The 24,715-nt window shown below is 36.5% G+C and overlaps 1 protein-coding gene across 3 annotated transcripts in view; it reads left to right on the top strand.

Annotated features, from left to right (window-relative positions):
* Positions 1-24,715, top strand: part of FAM13B (family with sequence similarity 13 member B) — a 49,284-nt gene that overhangs the window by 18,079 nt on the left and 6,490 nt on the right. For 2 of the 3 annotated variants that reach the window (XM_067304560.1, XM_067304563.1), the window contains exons 7-19: positions 2,151-2,308; positions 8,978-9,019; positions 10,065-10,220; positions 11,666-11,801; positions 12,049-12,072; positions 15,441-15,508; positions 16,275-16,329; positions 16,772-16,919; positions 20,678-20,888; positions 22,279-22,408; positions 22,911-22,992; positions 23,286-23,515; positions 23,871-23,954. In XM_067304560.1, the coding sequence (XP_067160661.1) occupies positions 2,151-2,308; positions 8,978-9,019; positions 10,065-10,220; positions 11,666-11,801; positions 12,049-12,072; positions 15,441-15,508; positions 16,275-16,329; positions 16,772-16,919; positions 20,678-20,888; positions 22,279-22,408; positions 22,911-22,992; positions 23,286-23,515; positions 23,871-23,954 (1,524 nt within the window). The remainder of the gene's footprint in view (positions 1-2,150; positions 2,309-8,977; positions 9,020-10,064; positions 10,221-11,665; positions 11,802-12,048; positions 12,073-15,440; positions 15,509-16,274; positions 16,330-16,771; positions 16,920-20,677; positions 20,889-22,278; positions 22,409-22,910; positions 22,993-23,285; positions 23,516-23,870; positions 23,955-24,715) is intronic. The other variant, XM_067304562.1, reaches the window with a different exon arrangement.

The following is a 24,715-nucleotide window of genomic DNA, read 5'->3' as shown; positions in this document are numbered from 1 at the left end:
TGCAGGGTCTTGCATCCCACTCAATTGTGTTGTCATTGGTGTGTCCCTTTATCAGAATTTTTGAATGATGTTTTTGATTCTAAAACTTAAAAATGTCATCTAGATATTATGGGAAAAATCCTGAAAATCAGAGAGAGTGAAAATTGAGTAGAATAGAAATAGTCTGGATCCGAGTATTCAGCTGTCAGGATTGCCAGGTTCGCCTGTCTCTGTGACTGTTGGTATCCATTATTGCTAATTCTGCCTTTCCTCTCAGTAAATTTAACTTCATAAAGTTAATGTGATGCTGCAGATAATAGAGATGGAGAATTGTTAGGGAAGTTAAGCCTCTCGTGCGGTATTGTGATACAACATTGTTCGTTATGGCAAATATTTTTAACTTTTAACCAGTCATGGTATAAAAATGATAATGCGTGGAAGAAGTACTTGTGTATAATTGAAGAGGTGGGTTCCAATATTACTGATAAAATCATGGCTCAAACCCTTGCCCAGAAATGTGGAAAACTTTAAACTGAATTTTCTGGTGCTTAGTGGTTTGACAAACAATATAGTTCCTTTTAAAGAGGAAAAAGGGAAAATCACCAGCAGTTGCTAGGTAAAATAACATAAAATACTGAATTCTTAAAGCCTAACTATCCCACAGACCCCTCCTAGTGAGACAGATGAGGCAAGTACTAGGACAGCTGACTGCTTCCTCTTTGCTGCAATGGAGACACCTCACCCCTTGGTCCGGACTGCCAAGCGTGGGCAGCAAGTTCTGGATCGAGCAGCTGCTGCTCTGCTAGCGGCTCGAGCGAAAATTTGCAGCTTTGCACATGTTTGCTGCTTCTTCAGCTCTTAACAAGAGTGCATCTAGCACTGAGGACTCGCGTAGTCCTGCTACATACAGGCAGTTACTGGAGTCTTGTATATTCTTTTTTTTCTGTCTAGGCTGTAAGTTTTGCAATCCAAGGCTGAAAGCCACTGCTTTGGGTTAGCATAACTACTCTTTACAGTATAGTTAGTTGGTCTAGGCTCTCATACTTGGTTAAAATTACTAACTTTTTTCTAGTTAGTTATGTCCTAGCAAAAGTGTTTGCCAAACAGAGCTGCCTGTGAAACATAAGCAAGTTGCAGGCCTAGCGGGGTGTCCCTTTAATGCCCTGTCTGTAACTCCATCTCCAGCAGATGTCGACAGCGCACTCCCGTTTGCGCCTGCTCCCTCCGGGGCTGCGGAGCAGAAGGGCCGCTGCCCCTGGGCAGGGGCGGCCTTGCCCTTGCTGCCTTGTTATGGCCTCGCGAAATTACAAAAGAAAATTAGGGGTAAATAAATTTCTTGCCCTGAATGTAGTGCCATATAGCATAACATTGTACCCCCCCTTTAAAAAAGAGGGGGGGGGGGGATATACCTCCTCTCTACCTCTGTGGAATCTTAAACTCCTTAAGTTTCAGTTTCTCTGATTTCAGTGGTTTTCTTTTCTACTCACGTGGTGGATATTATAAAGCATCTTTTCCTGAGGCTGTTGCCGATGCTTTTATTTTTGGCTTTACAGGAGAGTTTTGGTGAATCAAATAGAATCACTTTGACATGTTTACTTGTTCACATTTTTGGAAGTTTTAGGCTTATTTGCTTTTAGAAAAAGAAGGTGGCTCTGACTGTCAGTTGGCTATATTATTTTAATTTCTTAATTGGCTATATATATATATATATCAGTACATGGAAAATCTCAAGCCTTAAGAATTCTGTATTGCCTTCCATAGAAGGGTTTGAAAATACTTCTCAGGAATGAATAAACATTGCAGCATCTATGGAATAGATGAGAATTATCCATCCATCTTTTATAGATGGAGAAAGACAGGTTGTGCCATGTGACTTCAGTGTGGCCAGGATTTTGTTGTTTCTTGATTCTCCTTGTGTATGCTTACTGCCTCAGAGGTGCTGCTTTTTTCAGGTTTTTGTTCAAAAATTTAAATGGGTTATGCATCTTATTTATGATGTCTAGTGTATGAGTTTACTTAAAAGCAAGTATTGTGTGCCCAGTTCTTCTAAAGTTGAAATATATTCTCCTCTTACAAATATGGATATTTTTATAATTCGCATGCTCTTGTAATTCCATGGAGCTCTTTAAAGAACTCTTTTAGCCATTAATTGTGGATAAATCTTTGTATAGATAAATGATCTCTTGGAAGAGGAGGAAGATGTAAAGCTTGAACAGTCTGAAGAACTTCCAGAAGATGGCACAGAGAAACCTGTTGAAAGGCCAGCTGTGGTACATCTAGATATGACCGGGAGTATCTCAGATTCCAAGAGTGTTACAGCATCAACAAGGTAACTTGTTTCCACCCTGAATTTTTATCTTCACATTTGGAGTATGGTCTGTTGTGTATGAGAAAAGCTGTCAGACATTTGAGTTGCATTGCAATGCCTGTGAAAAGGCTCTAGAAGTACGTGGAGTTCTCATAGTGGTAAAATGTGTTACAAAATAACTGTTCCCAAATTCAGTGGATGAAAGAGTCTGTAGAACTTAAATTGCATTTAAATGTGATGATTTAGAGGGAGAAGGGAAAGAGGGCATATTTTAATGAAACTGTGAAGTGGTATTTAAAGAGTGAATTTTGTAGCAGAAATGTAAGAGAATCTGAGTATCTTCAGATCCAAACCCATTCTGTGCCATCTTACCACCACTCCTTTTCTTCCACCTTATTTTCATGTTTATTGAATTGCTTGAAGACCAAGGTTATTTTCTAGTATCGTAGGAAATCCTAGGACAATTTCTTCTCCCATGCTGGAGAACAGAGATGTTTCCTTTTATGACCCTACTTCATTCTAAAGCCTTAAGAATTTGTTTATTCAGGTTATTTAAGATTTTTTTTTTAATGCCCAATTTGAGGAAATGAGGAAAGTGTTTCCTTATTTCACTTGAGTGCAGTATAATATATTTCATAAACAATTGTAATGAAGACTGTAAAGGTATGATTACTTCCTAAAAATACATTAGAGAGACCTCCACTAGGGCAGAGGAGGAGCTATAGATGACCAAGCGGACAATGTTGATGAGAACAAGTGGATAATATTGACCATTAATGATTTTAGGTTGGAATTTGGAGGAAGGTTCCCTAGACCTTAGAGGAATAAGGCTCTGGAATGGCCTTTAGTAGCAATAATGTGGAGAAATCTTGAGCACTTTAGAGATGGCATTTTTGTGAGGTTATAAATGGGATTTCATAAAATGGGTTGCTTGCAATTGTAGAAAATTTGATTTCATGACTCAGAAAGTCTCCCCAGGCCTCTCTTTAATTTGAGCTGAAATGAAGGTTCTGGATACCCTGTTTTCAGTGCAGAGTTTTGTGAAATTTGGCTTGTTAATATATTTATAAAATACCTGAAGACCCTTCTTCAGTTTATTTAAACTCTGCCAGATAAATCTTACTCAGAGGTTGATGCTTCTTTGTTATCTCAATGTAGGAGTGTCATGACTAACACTTAGATATGAATTGAGGTTTGTTAACTGTATTTTAGAAAAGAGTTACTAGAAAGATTCACGGAAATGAATCCAAACAGGCGTAATTGCTGCTGTAGCTGGGGGGCCCTGCATTGCCTACCTTGGAGCCTGACCCTGTAAAGGGATCAGTTTGCGTAGGCTGTGCCGGTAGAGAGCTGCGGGCAAGCTTGGAAGTTGTGAAGTCTAATAAGGGCAGGAGTATTAGAGTGAGAGTTAGCTTTTAATTAAGACTTATCCTCATAAAGCATATACGTCAACTTAAAATCATACTTCTGTCTGAGAGCTTATTTGCACTTGCTTGTAATACACAGGTTTATATTTTAAAGTCTTTTTTACTTGTGTTTATAGTTTATGAATAGCGAATTTTACGTTTTTCTCTCTATGGTAGGTGTTTGGTGTGGGCATTTCATGTGATGACTTATAGGGAGGGGTGAGGAATAATCCCAATTTGGCTGTTTTGTTAATTTATACTGTAATTGTTAATTATCCTTGTCAGCAGTATAGTTGCTTAATTTTACCATAACTTAAAAAGAGTTCCTGAAACTTGAATTTCTACAAAAGTACCCTTGTTTCAATTAAAGTTTTAAAGCAATTGTACTATTCATAGGTATTTTGGTGCTTGTGGAATGTGTAAGTGCAGAAATAGTGACAAACTCCTTAAGTTTGAAAGTGTAAATTTGATAGCTTGAAGAGAAATACATGTTTACACTATGTTTAGGGTTAATTAAAAATCAAAAAGCATTAATTATGGTTAGCATTTCGCATAATTTGTGGGGAGGGATATGGAGGAATTCTCTAGAGGAAGAAAGAGGATCTTGACCGTAAAACCAAAACTATTACAGGAAACATGTAAAAACACTGAATGAGAATGTTTTAATAAACTTTTAATCAATGTAAATATATTTACAAACTTAAAAATTTTCATGATTTGAATTTAACGTCCCTTTAATAATTTTTTTTTTAGTTCCTTGATATTCAAAAAAAGGAAAGCACATGGTAAAGCAGAGTTTTTGGGTTATTTATATTGATGTGGGGCCTGCATAAGGGAAAGAGGAAGAAAAGTATATCTTAAAAACATGATTCTTACGGTTCCTTAATTTGGAGTCTTGTTGCATCTCTGTTACTGTCAGGTTTTAGGAACCAAGTATCTATGTTTTGGGCCTTTGGAAACTTTTTGGGAAAAGGTTGCATGTTTCTTCTGTTAAAGATCATCTTGATCCATATGACAAGGAATATGACCTTCTTTTTAAATACTTGGATCATAACTTGCTTATCATTTTGCTTGCTACCTTTTTTCTTTACTTGTTCTGTTTTTTTAAAAACGTATGACCTTCATGCACTCCGTGGTGTTAATTTGACTGTGTGTATGTGTGTGTGAGAGAGCTGATGAGAACATGGATAATCACTAATGCAGTCTGATTTAGTGACTGTGTGAAAATGTTATTTAAAAGAAACCTTTTGAGTGATCTTAAGGCTGTTTTCCAGTCAGGGAACATCCGTTGTTCACTGGTTGACATGGTGTATTGTACAGGCAACATCATACTCTCCGTTATCAGGAGCCTTACAGCATGACATTTTCCCGTTGGTTGTCCCAGCTTTCATAGAAAGGGAGTATTGACTCAGCATTGCAGCTGACTTTTAAGAGGTGCTATTGAAACAATCACTTCAGACTCCTTATCTGTCATTATTTATGCTGAATTTTTTCATTGCTGCTCTTTCTGTCAGTTAATAATTGTTTTACGCTTTGCAGTTCATCTCAAATATTGTCAGTTACAAGCCTAGAATAAAACTCTTAATATGTTCTGGGCTTTTCAAAATTGGATGTATAAAACAATGAGATACGACAAGTAGCAAGTTCTGTAAACAGCTTGCTTTCTCCACATTAAATGCAAAGACAAAGAGGAACTCTTTGCTACTTGTCTGATATTTCTGTTGTCTATTTTTTTTTTTTAATTAGCTTGGTCAGTGAGAGAGAGGACATAATACACTAAAAAAAGTAAGACGAGGTGTGTGGATATATATAGCAAGACAAACCAAATATAGTAACTGGATTGGACTGCTGGAAAATATAATATATTGTTTTGGTTGGGCTCTCTGTTTAGCATCCAAATACTTGTCCCTGCTTCAGTCCTAGAAGATGTGTGAACAACATGTTAGGACAGCTTTCCGATGTTGATTGGGCAGCGTATTGTCAGGAGTGACCTCATGTTGCAGTCTATTCCTGTTTAGACTGCAGGCTTCAGTGCAGCACTCCAGAAGTGCTGTCTGACAAGCAGCTATCGAACCCGAGCGAGCAGTATGCACAACCAACAGGCAGCGTCGCGCTTCGCTGTTTTTCAAATGAAGCATTTTTACATGAAGTGCTCGTTTGGGATAGCAAAAATAATCAGAATGGCCTGCAAAGTTCTGCTGCACAGGTAAATAGATTAAAGAAAAATGTTACTTTGGAATGATTGCAGAGAAGAGGTTTTTTTTTAACTTAAAAAGATGTGTGAGATGAAATGTAATTTTGGGATATCGTGAAATTAAATAATAGCACCATTGTTTGTTTGTTTTGAATGAGAAATAAGAACTTATGTGCAGTCAGTAAATTTGCAAGAAGAACTTTGAAATGTTTTATCTTTAGTTACTTTTCCATCTCAAGATGTCTTTTTAACAGGACTGTTTATAGGTAGGGAGAAGGTGCAAAAAGGATTCTCAGGGGTGGATTAGCATTACCAAACAAAGAGGTTTACCTTTGTGTGTCTCGCTGTGTCATGCTGCGTTAAGACTCTGTATAGCAGTATAAATTACAGCTTTTGAAGAAGTATTCTTGAACACGGCACATCAGTTCTGGAGTTCTAATGAATTTTCAGCTAAGAGTGACTGACGCATTTTTTCAGAAAGTGCTTAATTGCTAAAGTGATTAGTCGAAGATGTAAGATATTCTTCAGTAGTAAGAGGATTGTTCAGGCTTTGGAATACTGCTGATTTATGCACATCTTTTGCTGAGTACCTCTAATGCATCCAAAGGTATTTAATAAAAGCACTGCTGAACGATCCTACGCTGGAGGGGCTGAAGGTTACTCAGTAAGATGGAAAATTTTGTTACAAACCTTGTCCGAAATCTTTTGGGTTCCTCGGAGATGAGTTTATTCTCCCCACTCTTGACATAGTTCTTCGTTGTCTCAAGTGGTAGAATAAAAGGATTCCAGGTCATCAGTTTCCTATAAATAGTATTTGTACTTGTGCCCTTGACTGAATTTTTTTGCTCCGTTCTACTAGTGTGTTGCAGCGTCCTGTGCTCTGATTGCCTCTCTCATTTTTCCCCCTTTGTCTGAGAAGTGACGGTATTTTAATAGTAAATTGATTTTACTGTGAAAAATCATATATTGGTGCTTTCTGAAAGTAAGTATACCTTTTACAATGCAGCTCTTTTAGAATTATTGAAAATCCTGAGATTAGATATTTAAAACTACATTTTTTTCATTTTGAAATCTCATTGTTTTTTCTCTGAAATTCTTGCTTTATCTTGTTCATGGGGCTGAACTTGCAGCTTTACCTCTTCATTTTTTTTCCCGAGTATTGTCAAAACAAAAGTTGTTGATTAGTAAGCGCAAACGTTCTGTGCAGTAGTAGGGCCGTGCCGAACTCTTGTGCGCAGACACGTCGATGAAATGCAAGTATCTCGAGGTCTGAACTTTTTCTTATCATTTCCATGATTGAAAGAAAAAAGAAATGTCAGTGTGTTCAAACACACTTTTAGTTGTTTGATCCACTAGCTTTGAAATTAGTGGCTACAAGATTAAGCTTCTACATCAGATAAATTTTCTGAAGCTGTACGGCAACGGCTATTTTGGAATAGTAGTTTAGAGCTGGGTTTTTTTAGCCAAGCATTTGGAGCAGATCTGCTTCCCCCCACCCTTAAAAAACAAAACAAAACAAAAAAAACCCCTTGATTCAAGTGTGTGTGGCCATTTAAAAACAAAACACGCCTTTTTAATTACCAGCTTCGTTCCGTCTTTATGTGGTGTGGTTCAAACACTGCACTTTACTGTTAGCTGAGTGCACTATGTGTAAGGCAAAAGGGATTATTAAATAATTATTTTAACCTGTTTCCTTATCAGATAGTGTCTAATTGAGAGTCGTTTCTTGCTCGTGTTCTTCTGCCTCACCTCTCCCTACTTTGCATTTACTTAGAGGAAGAAGAAGTAGAAAGTTTGCTGGAATAGGTGGTCTCTTTTTCTTACCTCTCTGGCAGTGGATGTGGAACTACTAATAAACTTTGTAAGGTCTAAGAAAGACACTCCTTGCTGTATTAAAATTCTTCTAAGATAAGCAGAGAGTCTGTTCAACATTATTTAGCACGAGCAAGGCTAATATCAGCGAAAAGTATGTCCTTGAGGTATCTCTTCAGTTTTTTAGAGGAGCAGCAGTCTTGCATGTTCCCCCCTGCTTCCCTATAGTGTTTCAGGGTTTACTCTATGCTTTCATGAAAGTAGCTTTAAAAATCCATTCTGACTGCTAGTGCATTTTGCTAAAAGGTAAAGAGTAGAAAACAAGTTTGTTTTTCAGCTGTTCAGGCTTAGTTAAATGCCCTTTCTTCTTACTGTTTTTATGGTGTTGTGGTTCTCCACTCCCCCTCCCCGCTCCCCCCAAAATGAAATTAGTATTTATGTTTGCCTGAGTAAGACATGTGACAACCCCTTGCCATTTACAGTGGCGCTTTGTTCTTTTATTTTACTGTTAGTATGTTTACTATCAATTTGCCTAAAATTTCATAAGTATTCTGTTTACAACTATGAGAACTGATCGTATTAATGGAAAATTGGAGAGGGAGAGCATGTGCATGAGTTAACTTACTTGAACTTGCTTGTGTAGATGCACTGATTTATCCAAGAGTTTAAAGTTTCAGGCTGAAGTGACTAGTGCTCAGAGATTTCTAGGTGCTTTACAAATGGCTAACTGTGTCCCCAAACCTCTGGAAGGTACCTGCCTTGCACTTGAAATGTAGCTGTCCTTGGAGACTGCAGCAGCATCTGTTGAATGTTGTAGAATAAGAATATGCAACAATCTGACAGTCAGTGAAGGTTTCTCTGAACTGCAGCTGCGCAAGGAAGCAGAGTAATTTGGAATTTGCTTTAGACAGCAAGGTTAAAATCTGCATTCTTAAGCAAGATGTCAGGAAATCTTTTGAGACTAAGTGATTAGTATTTCCCATGGGAAAGCCCATACCTCTGATTAGCTCATAGCTTCATAACATACTGAGCTCTTGAGAGACAGGAATCTGCATTGCTGCTTCTACAACTTTCTGTCTTATGGTGACATTTTTTTAAGGCTTCTCCATCTAAATAATAATGCAAACCCGTGCGTTTGCTTTACGACATATTTATTTTAATTAGCTGCATTACATGCAGTATTTTTAGTATTTTCAAAGTTGTTTTCTGTTGTCTTCAAGACTCGTTTATTGTTACAATTTTTTGCATTACATTAACTTACTTCTTTTTTTATTGCAGTGCTCATATCTCTCCCATAAGTATCTTGCCAGCCTCTGCAGAGTAAGTATAATGAAAATCCAAAACTTGTGATTCCTGTTATTATTAAAATGTGTGCAGATGATATGTCTGCTTTCAAGAAAAAGAAATGCATTAGGCTTGATTATTACAATTATGAATGAACATATTTAGTGTGAAGTATTTCATTTATGGAATTTAATGTTCACGTAGGACCAAACATCATGTGTGTCCGTATTGTTGACTGCAGAAACGTGGACCGCAGTATGGCAGAATCTAGATTCCAGAACATTTTGTTTTTATACTTAGATACTTCATAAATGTTTGACTCCAAAATTATAGAAGTGTTCACAGTAGTATTTTTAATATCACTTCTCGATGTTAGTATTGAGTCTAGTTAAGTGGAATCACATGTACTATTGAAGAGGAAAGATAAAACTCAAATAATCCCAGAGTAAAAGATGTGGTAAAATAATTTATGATTGCTATGGGAGGCTTTTTTATAGCCTTATTTTCTCATTTTGGATGAGCTGGCTGAGAAGCAGTCATCAGGGTAGTCTGTATTTCAAGAATGGCATTTTGTTAAAGTATATCCTTCATGTATATCCGTTGTCCTTCATCAGATTCTTCTCATTGTCTCCACTGTTTGTTAGATCTTGTCTTTTTAAGATTACAGCCCCGTTCAGAATGGGTACAACTGACTGCTGTAATGGTACCTGCTTCAGTTTTGCCTCTGACCTGTTACAGACACAGGACTTCACTGTAACAAATGTCTTAGGCTTATATAATTTCTTGCATATAATTTTTCTCTTTTTTTTCTGAATAGGTTAGTCATTGTAATGAGTGAACTACATTCTCTTGAAATACTGTTAGTAGATTTCATAATACTTTCCCATGTAAATCTTATTAAATAAATGATAATAGATCCAGTAATTCCCATCGTCTTTTTGGAAAGATTAGTCTGTTTTGTCTTGAAGTACTTGGCATCAAAGATTCCTCTGTCTTGTAAGAGTTGATATTTCCACCTTTCTGCATAGTCGATCAATGTAAGAAGTTCTTAACGTGAATTTTCTGGCTTTTTTTTTGTTAGCATTTTAGAAAGAACAATTAGAGCAGCTGTGGAACAGCACCTTTTCGATCTGCAGAGCAGCTTAGATCACGATCTTAAGCATATACAGCAACACAGATTGGGCTGTAACAATGAAGCAAAAAACCCCAACAGGGATGAGGAAGGATCTAACAACCAGTAAGAATTCTTGTATCTATAATGAATTGCATAGGATTGTATATCTAAGCTTTTCTAAAACGATCTACCCTGTTCCCCCTCATCAACCCAAAGCGAAAGTTTTGCTATTAACTTAAATTTATCTTGCATTTTAAACCAAATCAACTTCTGTCGTTTGCAAGTAATCATCAGCTCTTTAAGAAAATATTTTAAATTGAGCATATGATATAGCTCAAAATACTGTGATGTATAACTGCTTCACTGCTGAACTGTAAGTAGCACAAGCAAGTTAAATTTACCCCAGTGTTTCATTTTAAACTCATTTGTGTTACTATGACTCAATTTTATCATATAAAAGCTATTGTAGATGCCATCTGAGTTTCTTTAATACACCTTTTCATGTCAATGTAACTATTGTACTCCTCTGGTTGCCAATATCAACAAAACATCTAAAACTGATTGGAATGAGCAATTTGGATTAATTGCATGGAGGAGTTGTCCCATTTGATCAGCTTTTATTTTTATCAGAAGTCTTCCTGGGTTATGGGTGTAGTGATTGCCAAGACAGCACTGAAAAGCTGATACCTTTTAGTGTTTTATTAAAAATAAACAATCAAAATTAATACCCAAACTCCAAAAATGCCTAGTTCAGTTATTTAAGTAGGACTTCAGCATCTAAATCCCTTTGTGGCTTGGAGTCTGAAATATGTCAAGTATTCAGAGACTCAAATGCTGTTTTCCAGATCTTCAGTGTTTTTAAGTCTTATCTGTGACAAGAAGTGGGACTAAAGTTAGTAATCGATTGTGAAATTTTCATAGGACAATAACAAGTAATAATTGTTGCTGATAATGATCAATTATAACTTGAGTTTTAAAGATTTAATTTGCTTGAAGTAATGTGTAAGTCTGTAATCACCTGAAAGATCTGTAGTTACTGAATTCCTTCAGTTACAGCATAAGTGCATTTAAGGCTGGCTGGCCTCACAGCAACAGAAGCTAAAAGTACCATCACTGCAGACTTGAAACCAATATACTCTTTTGGCACTGGGACTGTATTTCAAATGCTTCTGATCATCATAGCGCTGTGGATTAACCATAATAGATGATATATGATAGCATTCTTGAAAGAGGTTGTCTGAGTCCTTTAAAGCAGTGCAGCCAGGGGACTACACACAAGCAGTACATACAATTAAATAAATAATAATAATAATAAAAAGTGGCAATCCAGTGCAAATTCCCTACACTAGCTTAAAATAACTGCAGGAATTATGAAAAATTAGTTAAAATGTAAAATTCCAAGCCGTGCTGTTTAATATCTATATAACTGATTGAGGAAAAGCATTTTTAAAAGTGGTTTTGGAATTTGAGAGAGGGGAGAAGGAAGACAGTGAAGTCAAAGACTTCACTAGATTGTTTAAAAAGCAGAAGAACAGGTTGCTGAAAGGTCTTCTTATTTGTCTCCTTAGGAATGATGTTATTGAAGATAATGACATTGGTAGCAGTAAGAACACGGGAGACTGCTCTGAAATATTGGTTAGCACCAATTTAGACAGTGAAGCTGTGAAACATGATACTGTAACTGAGGAGGAAGAAAGCCTTCAGGTGAGAGCTAAAGCTTCTTGTATGTGAAAACGGTTAATTGTTGCGACTTTAGCAAGGAAGTGCTTTGGAAATCTGAGTTCTTCTGATAGCTCTGACACAGCTTTCTATGGTGCTTTTCTGCTGCTTTGTGCAGTTAATTCCCTTTTTTGCTGTGCAGGTTTCTCTTAGATAGACATGTACAGAGAAGTTCTTTTGTACTTTGGTGCAGCTTGACTGGACCCTGGCTAATGGTTTCCTTCTTTCACAGGTACCGGCCCTTCCTTTTGCTCAGGTAAGTTAATGTATCAACAAACATAGCACTGGTTAGAGTAGCATCTGTTAGTAAAAGCTTCCTGAGGAGAAGAGAATCTAGCAGTGTAGTTGTGGAATAACCCATAGTTGGTCACACCTATCACTGTGTTATGCGATGGTAGAAGCTTGTGTCCCTCTGTGCTGATGTACGCACTCAGAAAAAGAAGAGAGAGAAAATGAGGCTCGTGACCTCCTTAAAAAGATTCAACGCTTTTTTTCAACGCTTGAAGTGTCGGGATTGACCATTTGTGTTCCAAAGCACAAAAATTCCTGTGTTTAAGAGGCACTGTGATCTAAGATGTGATGCTAGCATGCTTTTTAAAAAATAAATTGAGCTATTTTATCTTTACACCTGTTTTTGCTCAGAAAATAAGATGTTAATGATACTTGAAGTTGCTGTTAAAGTTCAGAAAGCAACTAAAAATGTGAACAGCAGACCACAGAGCATCAGATGTCATAGATTTAACTTTGGCTTTGCTTTTTTACTTAACTGAACAGTTTCATGTCAGTGGAAGAAGTAAGCCTTGTATACAGCTTGAATGGAAGCATGTTACTGTAGAAAATGTGAATGTTGAAATAATTGTTTGCCTCGTACAGCACTCAGCTTTGGTTTGAGCTGCAAATCATTAGACGTCCACATACAATCTAACATGCGGGTTTGTAGTATGTACGGCCCGAATTTCTGAAGATGCCCTGAAATGTACCAGCACTTTTGCTAACAATCAGACATCAGTCTCTCATCTGGAATATTTTTATGCAATGAAGCAATGCTGTAAAATATGTGCTGATAAAAACAAAATTAAGTATAACAGTAATATGCAAGAGAATATAGTCTCCGCAATTCTGTATGAAATATAGCACGTATGCAGCTCTCAAGTAAGCACTTCTAATGAGAAATTCAAATCCATAGCTCCTCATTTAGTTGATATGCTATTATTGTCTTAACTCTAAATGATAAATTCTGTGGATAAAGAGATCTGCTATAAATTTTGTAGGGGAACTTTCTACAATGGTTTTTTAACTTGTCTGTGAACCCTTAACTCAGCTTGAGGGTTTCCTGAAAGATAACTAGAAAAGTAAACCTACTGTTAGCAACTGGAAAGTTTTAATGGGTCTGTGAACTTCAAAAGATAGAAACTGATGCCTTAGCGTAGTGAAACCATGACTCTTGCCTGGGCTCCTGTGTTATTAAAACAAGACATCACCATTGTGCTTTTCACTGTTGTAATGCATTCTTCGTCTAGCTTTCTGTCTTCTTTCATGGATCCCAGCAACTCTTTTGAATCACCTAACGAGCCAAATTTTTCACTCACTGCTGTTAATAGCAGCATATTGTTCTAGAATTTCATTCCGTAAATTGAAATTTAACGGAACATATTGATCTCCCAGATTCTTTCCTGATGTGTTAATGCCAAATCTTGTTATAAAAAATTTATTAGATTGCTATCCTGTAGGGTATAATGCACAAAAATTGGTATTAAAATTAGATGATATTTTATTCAATGCAGGTGAAATACTGTGCTTGCAAGAACTGTTCTGAAAGTACAGGGAAGAGTTGCATACTTCTGCCTTGTGTCTTTCTTGACAGACTATTAAGAAGTCATCCTTTTTCCCCCCCCCCCCCCTTCCTCCAAAGTAACATTTGTTTTAGATTTTGAATCTTTTTACAATGAAAGCCTTCAAGAGCAATAGAAAGTGGATTGCTCGTGTTAACTGCTAACTCTCTCTCCTTACTTCCTCTTGATTTCTTGGATAAAATATATGCTGAGCCTCAGAAATCAAAACTCAGAACATGCAGATGGAGAAACAAAAATTCTAAACCAGTGGTTCTTCACTGTATTTTTGCAGTTTCAGTGGTTTCAGTGAAAGAACAGCTGAGAAATGTGAATTATGCTTCTAATGAAGTATGTGTGCTTTCCAGTTCTATGTACATTAACATACTAAGAATATGGAAGGGAAACCTGATGCTCGGGAGTTGCATGCTCATGCAGCAGCTCTTGTTGTCGTACATGGTATCGTTTTCAGCCTTTTTTGCTTTTTGGTAGGTTTCTGTCCATTGACTTCAATGGTAATGTTTGGAGGGAAACTTTGTTCTTCCAAATGTTAGCTTTACCTTCTTGTTAAGATACCATTTCAAACTTTATTGGAAAGTTTTATCATTGGGGTGGATACTGAAAGGAAACCTATGGTGATTCTTTTGTCTGAAAGGGGTTTTAAAAGATGGCATATAGGGTTGGAGGAAACAAAAGATGAACTCGTGTGCACGAGCTCTTCTTTGGGTCTGAACTGGAAGCAGAAGCAGCTGTTGCCACCCCTACAACAAATGTGACTATGCAAGAGCTGCACAGCTCATCTCCAGGGTGAAAATTATCTGCTGGGGTATGCCAAATGTATTGTAATTGGAAATTGTTTCCTTCAGTTGGAATTTGGCTAGAGGACTGACGTAATGTAAACAGAATAATGGAGTTCTGTCTGATAAAGGGCAGATATTACTGTCAGTCTTGTTCGGTTAGCGGATGTTACGTATGTTTGAACTCTGATCTTTTGTTTTACGTTCGTACGTTTTAAAGCTCATTTGCGAGAGCTTAAAACCTGAAATCAAATGTGATGTGTTATTTAAGGAGGATATATTTCATATTTCAAATTACTTGTAATTCCCCCAAATAAGGCACTTGTTGAAGAAAACAAGTCCTGGCCTTTGGCTTAAATACTTCAAGTAACCAATTGTAGATCCTTAAAGTAATCAGCCTTTCCTTTGCCAGCCTTTGGTGAACAAAATGGTGATGTGTATTCGCCTGAACTTATTTTGTGAGATGGTGTCATAGAATAACTGCCAGCGTTTCTTCATCCCTTTCCAGTTCTGTTGGTGCTTTATTTAGTAACAGGGATTAGCAGTTCCTTTTAGAAAGTCTGTCAGACTTGTTTCATTTTACACATGCTGAGCACGAGTATTCATCCAGCGTAAGTATCTTTGGGACTAGGATATACTTGTTGCCATGATTTTAGTCACCCCCAAACTTCATGCTGTGACTGAGCATTTGTAGTGAAAGCGTTGCTTATATCCTAAAAAATGTGGGGAAAAAATGGTTCATCGAAGATGGAAAGCCATTATCTGTCTTGTAGTGATATATCCTGTGGATGTTTATTTTCTATGTAAAACAGCTGGTTACTGGCCTCACTTTGGTTGTAAAAATATTGCATGGTTAGCAAGTACGATTTCTACCCACACATAAAAAAAACCCTTTGGTTTTGTGCTTGAGGGCTTTTTGTGGTCAGTGATGGTTACAGAAATGTTTTCAGCTAAGAATACCATTCCCAGAGCTTTCTAAACAGCCTTTTTGCCAACAGGCTGCAGACGTATTATTGAAACCATGTGGTAAAGAGGCAGAAGTTGATGGAGAAAATAATAGCGAAAGGTATGAATTTGTTTCATTTATCACTTAAGTGGCAGATTCTGTAACTTCAGTTTGGAAACATAAGTATACCAAACTCTGGTAATTTGTTACAGCACAGTATAACATATGGAAGGGAAAATGAAACTTATAATTTCTCACATGTAAAAACAGTAAGGATGAGATGGAGTTATCTTTTTATGATGATGAAATAAAAGGCATGGAACTTTATGCACTTAAAAGAGAAACTCGGTGCAAACCTATATGATTGATGTTGTGTTTTTTGAATAACCCTATGTTCTGGGCAAGAGAAACGGAAGAGAAAATGTTGTTATTTTCTTCAAATCATTTTGGGATGTTTTGTGACTCTTAACGGTTTCAGGATTAATACTGATAATACAGTGTCTAACCAGGAAGTTTTTCAGTTCGTTTGCAGTTTGGGTTCAGCATTGACTGAGATTTCAGTTTGAGTGCAGTTGAATTTCAAAATATTTACTCCCAGTTTGGGAATAAATAAAGGTTTGAGCTGTTTTTTAATTTCCTATTTAGTTTGAGTCCAGTTGTTGTTTACATGCTTCAGTTTGAAGTTCTGTGTGAAGAACAAAGGAAAAAAGAGAGTAATGTAACATTTGCTATCTAGAATATTAATTATCAGTTCAAGGAAATGTATTGCGTATCTGTAAAAGTGGACTGGAGTGTCTAAGAATAACAAGTAAGGAGAATGTATAATATTTACTGTCCATTAAGAATTTATATTTAAAATGATAACCAGTCTGTTTCTTGTTTTTAGGCAAAATAGTATATTGCTTGGTGGCAATGACAAAATATCTTCAGAGGTGTTTCTGGTAAGTTTGTGATTTAATTTATATACAAATACTCAATTTTTTGTAAATTTCTTTTAAATAGAGATATGAAGAAAAACAATAAACTTAGTTTTTAACAATTAATAATTCTGTTATATTGGTTGTCCTGCTGCTAGGTTTGCATAGTCTCTGTCAGAGATCTTATCACCTGGCTGCACAGAAATTTTTGGCAGCACAGCAGGCTTATATTTATGCATCTGGTGTAAGGAATGTTTTGTAAGGTTAATAACTGACTATTACTGTGGAAGAATGAAGTTTCTGTTTGTAATTCTGTATTGAATAAGGGAGTATCCTCACTTGAGATAGGAAAGAAGAATTTTTTTGCAGAAAACTTCCAGAGGTGCTGAAACTGGCACTGATTCGTTACCTGATTTCCAGTTGCTAAACAATAATAAAATTGTTCTGGTCTGTTATTTAAATACAGGATTCAACCAGCAAGACTTGTGATCTTAATGCAAATACTGATTCAGAGGTGTCAGGGGATGGCAACATTACTGTTTCTGAGGAAGCTGTGGGTGTCCAAGTACCACGTCTAGATCTGAAGAATGTATCTGATGGTGACAAATGGGAAGGTAATTTTCCCCCTTTAGTTTGCAGTATAGTTACTCATGAGAAATAAAACATTTTAACAAAGTAGAGCAAGCAGTTTGACAACTTGGACCAAATTAAAGAAAAAAAATTCAAGTAATGCATTTCTATACATATGGTAAGATTGGGCAAGTTATGACATAGGTCCCATCTTGTTTCAGAGCTATCTGCAACTAAATTAAGAAAGGACCTTAAAAAACTGAAAAGAAAAAAATAGCTCTCAAAGAGCAACTGAAGATAGCAAAAAAGCTTAAGTTTCATAGTAGGAATTTTAAAGGAACTTAAATGACTTAAGGTTTCCAGAACCCTGAGCATCTCAGGCTCCTTAAAAATGCTTTCCCTGGTTGTGTTGTATCGTGGTACTCGCATTGTTTTTTCCTTGTGAATGATTTTTTAAAAAATTTTTTTTTAAATGTAAACTGTCTTAAGTTCTAATACTAGCTAAATTTGACTTAAAATGACTAAACTACTAAACACAGCCATTTATTTAGTCTGAAAAATCTGTTGGTTGTTTTAAACATCAGGAATGTCAGATGTTGGTTCTCTTGTCATTGGACAAATTGAAACAGCTCTCCATTTTCAAATAAAAGCTAAGTTGCAGATGGGTATTATTTCTCTGCCCCTTCTGGTTTGCTGTTTGGATCTTAGAAACATTAGCAAAATGATATTTCAATTGTATGAAATACAGTTTTGTCTCAGAGAGGTTTCTTTATATTTTGTAACCTGCTGATTCTTTATAGTCTTCCAGGTTTAGCAAGTCCCTAAACTTGTGACTTTATTGAACTTTATTGGTCAGATGTCTGGAAATAACCATTTAGACTGACCTTACATTGTGTAAAAACACAACCCCTCTCTATCCTAATTAAAAAAAACACTCTTGACAATATTTTATTTTCAAAATACTTGTTTACATGTAAATACTTTTTTATATGTTATATCCTGTCCTCTGCCTGGTGCTGATATTCTGAATCATCAATCTGTCTGCATGTAAAAAATGCAAGTGATATAGTTTGCTAAAATATGAATTGTCACCAGCAGTAGGATGATCAAAGTCCATTTATTTCCCGTTTATAAAAATTGTAAATATGAAGTGGTTGATGGAGTTAGTACAGGTTTACTACACAGGGATGAGGGTTTACTTCCAGCAGGCTGTTCCAGTGACAGCTATTTATTGAGATGTCTAGGTGTCACCATCAAACATTAACAAATCACTGGTAACAAAGAATGAATACAATTATCTTTTTGGTTGCTGTATTATAAACATTAAACGTAATGAAGTATTCCTGGAACGTACATAGGTTAACAGTGCACCTTATAGTTGTAGCATGTCAGCGCATAAAGCTTTATCGCTACTTGACCTTCAGGACAACTTAGAAAGTTGTTAGGTTGTCACCAGTGTTGACTACTTATTTTTGTGTTCTGCTTGCTTTTACATATTCTCCCAATTAATTCCTTGCATGAATCCGTATTTCCTACTTAACCCTTTGTTAAATAATTAAGTTTGTAGTTTGTGAATGGCTTATCTGTATTTGTCGAATATTTGCCAGTTGGCCCTCTTGAGCCCTGGCAAATGGGTACACTTGGAGTACGTCATGTCATAGGAGTCGCTCTGCAGACATCTAAAGACACCGAGTCCAGGCTTTTGTTCTCGTTGCTCAAGCTGATAACTTATGTTCTCTATGTTTTATTTATGTTAATTGTTTACTTACATGTTATGTTTTGTTGCACCCTCTATTTGTTTTAACCTGCTTTAATACATATTCCCATAAGGTTTGTGGCTTCCATTTTCATTATTTCTTTAATTCTGTTCATAAAAGACACCTTGGTTTCATATATCCAAATAATTTTATGATCTTTACCTTGAACAGAAAGTAGCATATCTGTCTATAAATATATAATATATGGGTTTGGGTAGTAAAATCATGATATTTTGCAAGACATGGTATTTCATTGTGAAGTACTTGAGGTCTGGCAATTCTTCGGTCCTGTTTAGAGTATTTATTAGGACCTTAGTCTTCAAGGCACCGCAGGTCCTGTGGCATTCCATTTAAGTAGATTGGTTTTGTAGAGCAATCTGTACTAGTTCAGATCTTTTACGAGATTTCTAATATTAAAGCCTGAGTGGTGGAAAACTTAAGGGCCTATAAGCAATATAGCTCTTGAAAATGAGCATGGAATGCTTTCTGGCTTAATAGGGGGAAAAATGCAGATCAGTTAATCTACATTTCTGAGTAGATTTTTCTGCATGTCTATAAGCTGTGAGCAAAGCTATATTGAGAACTTGTTTTTTGTTAACATGGAAATGCATGGGACTTTTATTAAACTACAGTAAGTCTTTACTATTCCTTTGTCAGTTCTTTGTAAACCTTTTCAGTAAACAGTTTAATTTTGCTAAGGGCTGAGCATCCTTACCTGCCATCGAAATTGCTTGGAAGCTGAGAGTGCTCAGGGCCTGGCCCAAAAGATGGGATGTTTTTCCCTGGTACTGTATCTTCCTGCTTTACATGTTATGTATGGTTTGTTCTGACTGTGCTGTGTGTTCACTTTAGTATTTTTGCCATTCTTTTTCATTTTATTAGCGCCATGCCCTATCACTTTTCCCCTCATTGATTTCAAAACAATGCATCTGCAGAGAGAAGGGGAGGGTAAGTATGGTTCGCCATACGTTCAGTTATCTGCCTTTTGATAGTTTATGGTTTGCTTTCTAACTAACCCTTCACCTGCTGTCCCTTATATCTTGGGAATATTCTGATCTACAAGGGTTTTTTTCTTTTATCTTCTTCTTTTTTTCTTTTCTTTTTAAGTTCCCCTTCTTGTATCTTGAACTGTGTAAACAGGCAAGATTGTAGCTTAAAAAAACAAAACAAAAGCCCCATAATACTTAGTAATTATACAATGGAAAGCAGGTACAAGGGTTTTTTTTTTTTAAGATTACTTTGTGGGTTTTACTGTTCTGCACACTTTGAACCCAGTTTTCAAATTTCTGATTTGCACTGGAAAATACAGGTAACTGCATTCTGAAAGTAAAAAGGAGTTTTATTTTAAATTGAAATGTTTGGAAGGCTGTCAGCTTTTTTTTATTAGACAGAAAGAAAACAGTATCTGAGAATTGTAAAGGATGTTAGTACTAACTTTTATGGGCATTTAAAAAATGTACTATTGTTTTGGAATCCCCTGCTTAAGAGAGCAATTACCTTCCAGAAATCAACAAATCTCTTTTTCTCAGTGGTGTCAAGATGGATTTAAATAAATAAAAACCTTCCTTTAAAAAGACTAAGCCAATGAGTATAATACCTAAAGAGGTACTGTCAGGTTTACCTAGCCTTGCTCAAACCAAGAGGAGAATCCTTGAAAGTACTAGGGTAGTGTATGAAAATTGATTTCCACAGCAATGTATTGCAACAGACAATAAATGTATTCTTCTAACCTTCAGATTTCTGATCAGTAAATAAGGTACTGTTACACTATTGAAGTGTTCAGGGATGCATATTCCTAAGATACACTTTGAAAAAGGGATCCTAGTGTGCATACTTCATTTCAGTACCTTTTTCTTTCAATTGTCATATGACAGAATTTGTAGCTTTCCGATGTATTTCGCTGTATTTATTCACTTTGTGTATGACACCACATCCTTTATAGCCTACAAGACTAAGCATTGGGTACGCGTTTGGGTTTCCTTCTGACTTGTTTATAATTCTCTTAACACTAGTATGATTTTGTGTCCTTTTTTTTTATCTTATAGATCCGTTTCCTGCTTTCAAATCCTGGCAGGAGGACAGTGAATCCGGAGAAGCTCAGCTTTCCCCGCAGGCTGGACGAATGACTAATCATCCGTTGGAAGAGGATTGTCACCCAGTATTGTCTCATCGTAGTTTGGATTTTGGACAAAGCCAACGTTTCTTGCATGATCCAGAAACATTAGATTCTTCATCCAAAGCACTTTCTTTTGTTAGGTATGTATTTTAATACAATTTGGTAAGATTTGGGGTAGGAGATGGGGCTGCCAGTAGGAAAATACTGCTAACTGTTTAAGAACCTAATGGGTGTTTGTGATATGATCAATTAAACGCCAAGGTCAAACATAGCTTTATATGGCCGTTTGGCTGTTCTACATACCTGGGAACAGGGTCAGACCAGAGGTTCATCTGGGATGGTGTCGTGTCTCTGGAAGTGGCCACTGGCAGATACTGAGGAAAAGAGTATAAAAATAGGACAAGCCTATGGAGATATTTCCTGGCATTCAGTCAGCGCTGCTGGCACCTACTGTAATGACACTTCCTGGGCTGAAGAAGTATTTATATCTGCTGTTTACCAGTCTTTACTGGACTGCTGGTCTCTGGTTTTATGTAAGTTTGGGAGGGGGTTCTGTAGCATGAATATCTGTTTTCATGTAGCATTATTTCAGATGTGTTTCATGTGGCATGTTATCTGCTCCCAGTAAAAAGAACCAAGTTGCGCAAACATTGTGACTAAAGTGTGCAGTAATAATCTGGGAAGACAGTTCATCTGGGCTGTGGAAGGTCTTCACTCAGGAGGGTTATAGGAAAGTATCAGTTGTTGGAGAGCTGTGTGATAGCAGTACGGTGAAGACACAGGATTCTTCATGCAGGTCCTTTTTTGGCGGCTTAGAGGATCAAGCCCATTTACCCCAGTGTGTGAAAGTTGAGTTTATTAAAAAATACTGCAAGTTATTTGTGTGACATTGGAAATTGTGACCCTCCAAAACTGTAAATAACGTGGTGACCTGACTGTCTAATACTATGGCTGTGAGAAGCAGTGTAAGAAAAGCTTCTGTGCTTGTTAGGGAAGAAATAATCGTACAAAATGAGAAAATTTGAACAGGAAAGACCAAGTTCAGAATCCCTAATTCTCCATATGACATAGATTTATTGATGCAAAAGAATACTCTTCCAAGTTTTCTCCAGTTAGCAGCAGAAGAAAGTATGGTTGAGGAATACTGTTAAAAAGACGCAGATGACTGACCTGCAGAAAAATTACAATTGTAATAGCTCTTCTCATCATTCTCAAACTAATAAGGATCTGCACTATGTGCAGTATTTTCTAGTATCTCGAACTACATAGATGTCACTAGTTGTGTTGAGAGATCTTTCAGGAAACTAGAAAGGAAAAAAATAATACATCACATTTTGAAGGCAGTAGATCAAGGCATTTTGATTCAGTAAATAAATAGCTCTGGCTGAAAACTTGAAAAGAATGAATTATAAACTTGAGAAAAAAATATTGTAGTTAGTCATCTGTTACTCAAAAGAAAATAAAAATAATACAGTTGCTTGCACTGGTTTAATTATTTGAAATGACACTTTAAAAATGCTTTCAATACAGAACACGAAGAGCATCCTTTAGCTCAAAAGATGACAAAAGGGAAGACAAGACTCCATATCAGCTTGTCAAGAAATTACAGAAAAAAATAAAGCAATTTGAGGAACAATTTGAAAAAGAGAAAAACAGTAAGGTAAGTTACTACTACTGCTTTTATGCAGGATAAATTACCTCATGGTAGAGCTAAGCTACTTCCAGTAGTTCAGTACTGGGTAACTGACTGAGTTCACCAAATATGAATAATTTTGTTATATGCTGCTGTCTGCAAAATTAAAGTGGAAAACCAGCAGTAGTAGAAAATAAGCCATAATGCCTGAGCCCAAAGAAGGGCAGACGGTGACATTTATGCAGTGAGACCGAGGATGTCAGATGAGATAAGGGGAGAGAAAAAAGCATCTTATTCAGTTATTCACTTCTTATTCAAGCTTGTTCAATTTCTGGTGTTCTGTTTCAAATTTATTTTCAAGGTGTTGTCCATTATGTTGGCGCTGAGATTTCAGCTGGCACTAAGAGTGGCATCCTTGGGACTAGTCACCTTCACTGTCCTATTATCAAGCATTGAATGAAATCTTTATAAAAAGCTTTAGTGTGTGTTTGACTTTATACAAATGTAGTTTCTCTGTATTACTTCTCAGCCCTCCTATAGTGATATTGCGGCCAACCCAAAAGTTTTGAAATGGATGACTGACCTTACCAAACTGAGAAAGCAAATAAAAGGTAAGGGTTGTTACAATTTTTTTTTTAATACAGATGTAAATTATCTAAATGACTAAAATGGAAGCGATATGTCATTCAAGAAAATTCCACAGGACAGTAAAGATCTTTAATTTCTAGATTCTGGCCTATTCTATTACAAAAGCAAAATCAAATTATTCTTGTGCCATTGTTTTTAGTTTACTGGAAGAGAAACTTTGCCGATGCAAACCATTATGTCCTTTATTCACAATTTCTCATGACTGAGAAAGTTATTTCTTTTAAACTTTTGGATTGGGTAATTTTTCTCATTTCAGATGCAAAGCAGAAGAGCTCAGATGGAGAATTCATACCTCAGACACGTCCACGAAGTAACACACTTCCAAAAAGTTTTGGCTCCTCTCTTGACCAAGAGGATGAAGAAAATGAAGATGAGATGCGGGTTGTGCAGAAAGAGAAGAAGCCTTCCAAGGAAGCTACACTTGAACTCATTTTGAAAAGATTAAAGGAAAAACGAGTTGAAAGATGTTTGCCAGAAGATATAAAAGTAAGCATAAGCTTACGGTGAGGCTGCTACTAGGTGAATAGCGGAGGGTAATAGAGCACTGTCAAACGCTTCAGATGTTGCTTTATCAATGTCTCTGTCTAGTAACCCTTTCCCAAGCCCCCATGTTTTAGACTCTGTGGGGAAATAATCAAGTTGAACTACATTTCTCTTGCTCAGTATTTGTTAAAATATTTACAAGTATCTGCTGACAATATTGGGCAGCTTTAAATGGGTGAAGGTGGGATATGTGTTATTAACTAAGCTAAGTTTGGCTAAGGCAGCTGTATAGCTGTTAATGTAGAGAAGCTGTTGAAGTCACTTGTGTTTGCTTAGATGTGAATTGTTCTTCTGACAGAAAATGACGAAGGACCATTTGGTAGAAGAGAAAACATCTCTCCAGAAAAGCCTCCTGTATTATGAAAGTCAGCATGGACGACCGGTAATACCTGGTTTACTTCATCAAACTATGTTAATGTACATGCAGACAACAGTAGTTCTCTTGCAGGAGTAGCAACAGCATTTACTACTGTTTTTCTGAGGACACAAAGTTACATATCAATTTCCATGTTACTGTTAGAAGTCAATGCAATAACTTCCTCTAAAAATTAGAATTTTATGTAATGATTAATTATATAGGCTGTTTTTCCACAGATTGGTAGAATATTGCGGTTTGCAATGTGATTTGTGTAATTTGGCTCCATATTTCTCTGTGAAGCAAAGGGCAGTCTGAAAAACAAGCTGTTGGTCCTGAGAAAAGGCCTGAAAGGTTATTCTGGATTTCACAAACAAATTAGAAGACACTAATATTTCAAGTATGAGGTGTATATCTAACATAAATGCATATATGGAAGTTAGAGTAATTGTGTAACAATTAGTCCTTCAAATTTTGGATTTTATTTTGGTAAGCGGTCAGTATCACTAGTCCAATCACAAGATCTTTATGACTCTATCAGCTTTGTGGGTCTGACACATTAACTAGATGATCAGCACTGCCATGTCAGTCTGCCCAAGCCTTCGGTGCTAAAAGCCTAGGAAGGCAGAATAATGATTTTGGAGGTATTGGCACTGGCTCTACAATCCCCTTTGGGAGAAAATCCCAGGAATTCTTCAGGCTAGCCTTCAAGATTGATTACACATAGTGATCAAGAATTGAGAGTAAAATCTCCCTCTGCAGTTTCATCTTTCTTCCTCTTTTATTTA

The sequence above is a fragment of the Apteryx mantelli genome, chromosome 14 (assembly GCF_036417845.1).
Source record: "Apteryx mantelli isolate bAptMan1 chromosome 14, bAptMan1.hap1, whole genome shotgun sequence".
Lineage (NCBI taxonomy): Eukaryota > Metazoa > Chordata > Aves > Apterygiformes > Apterygidae > Apteryx > Apteryx mantelli.
This window is presented reverse-complemented; position numbering and strand designations above follow the sequence as displayed.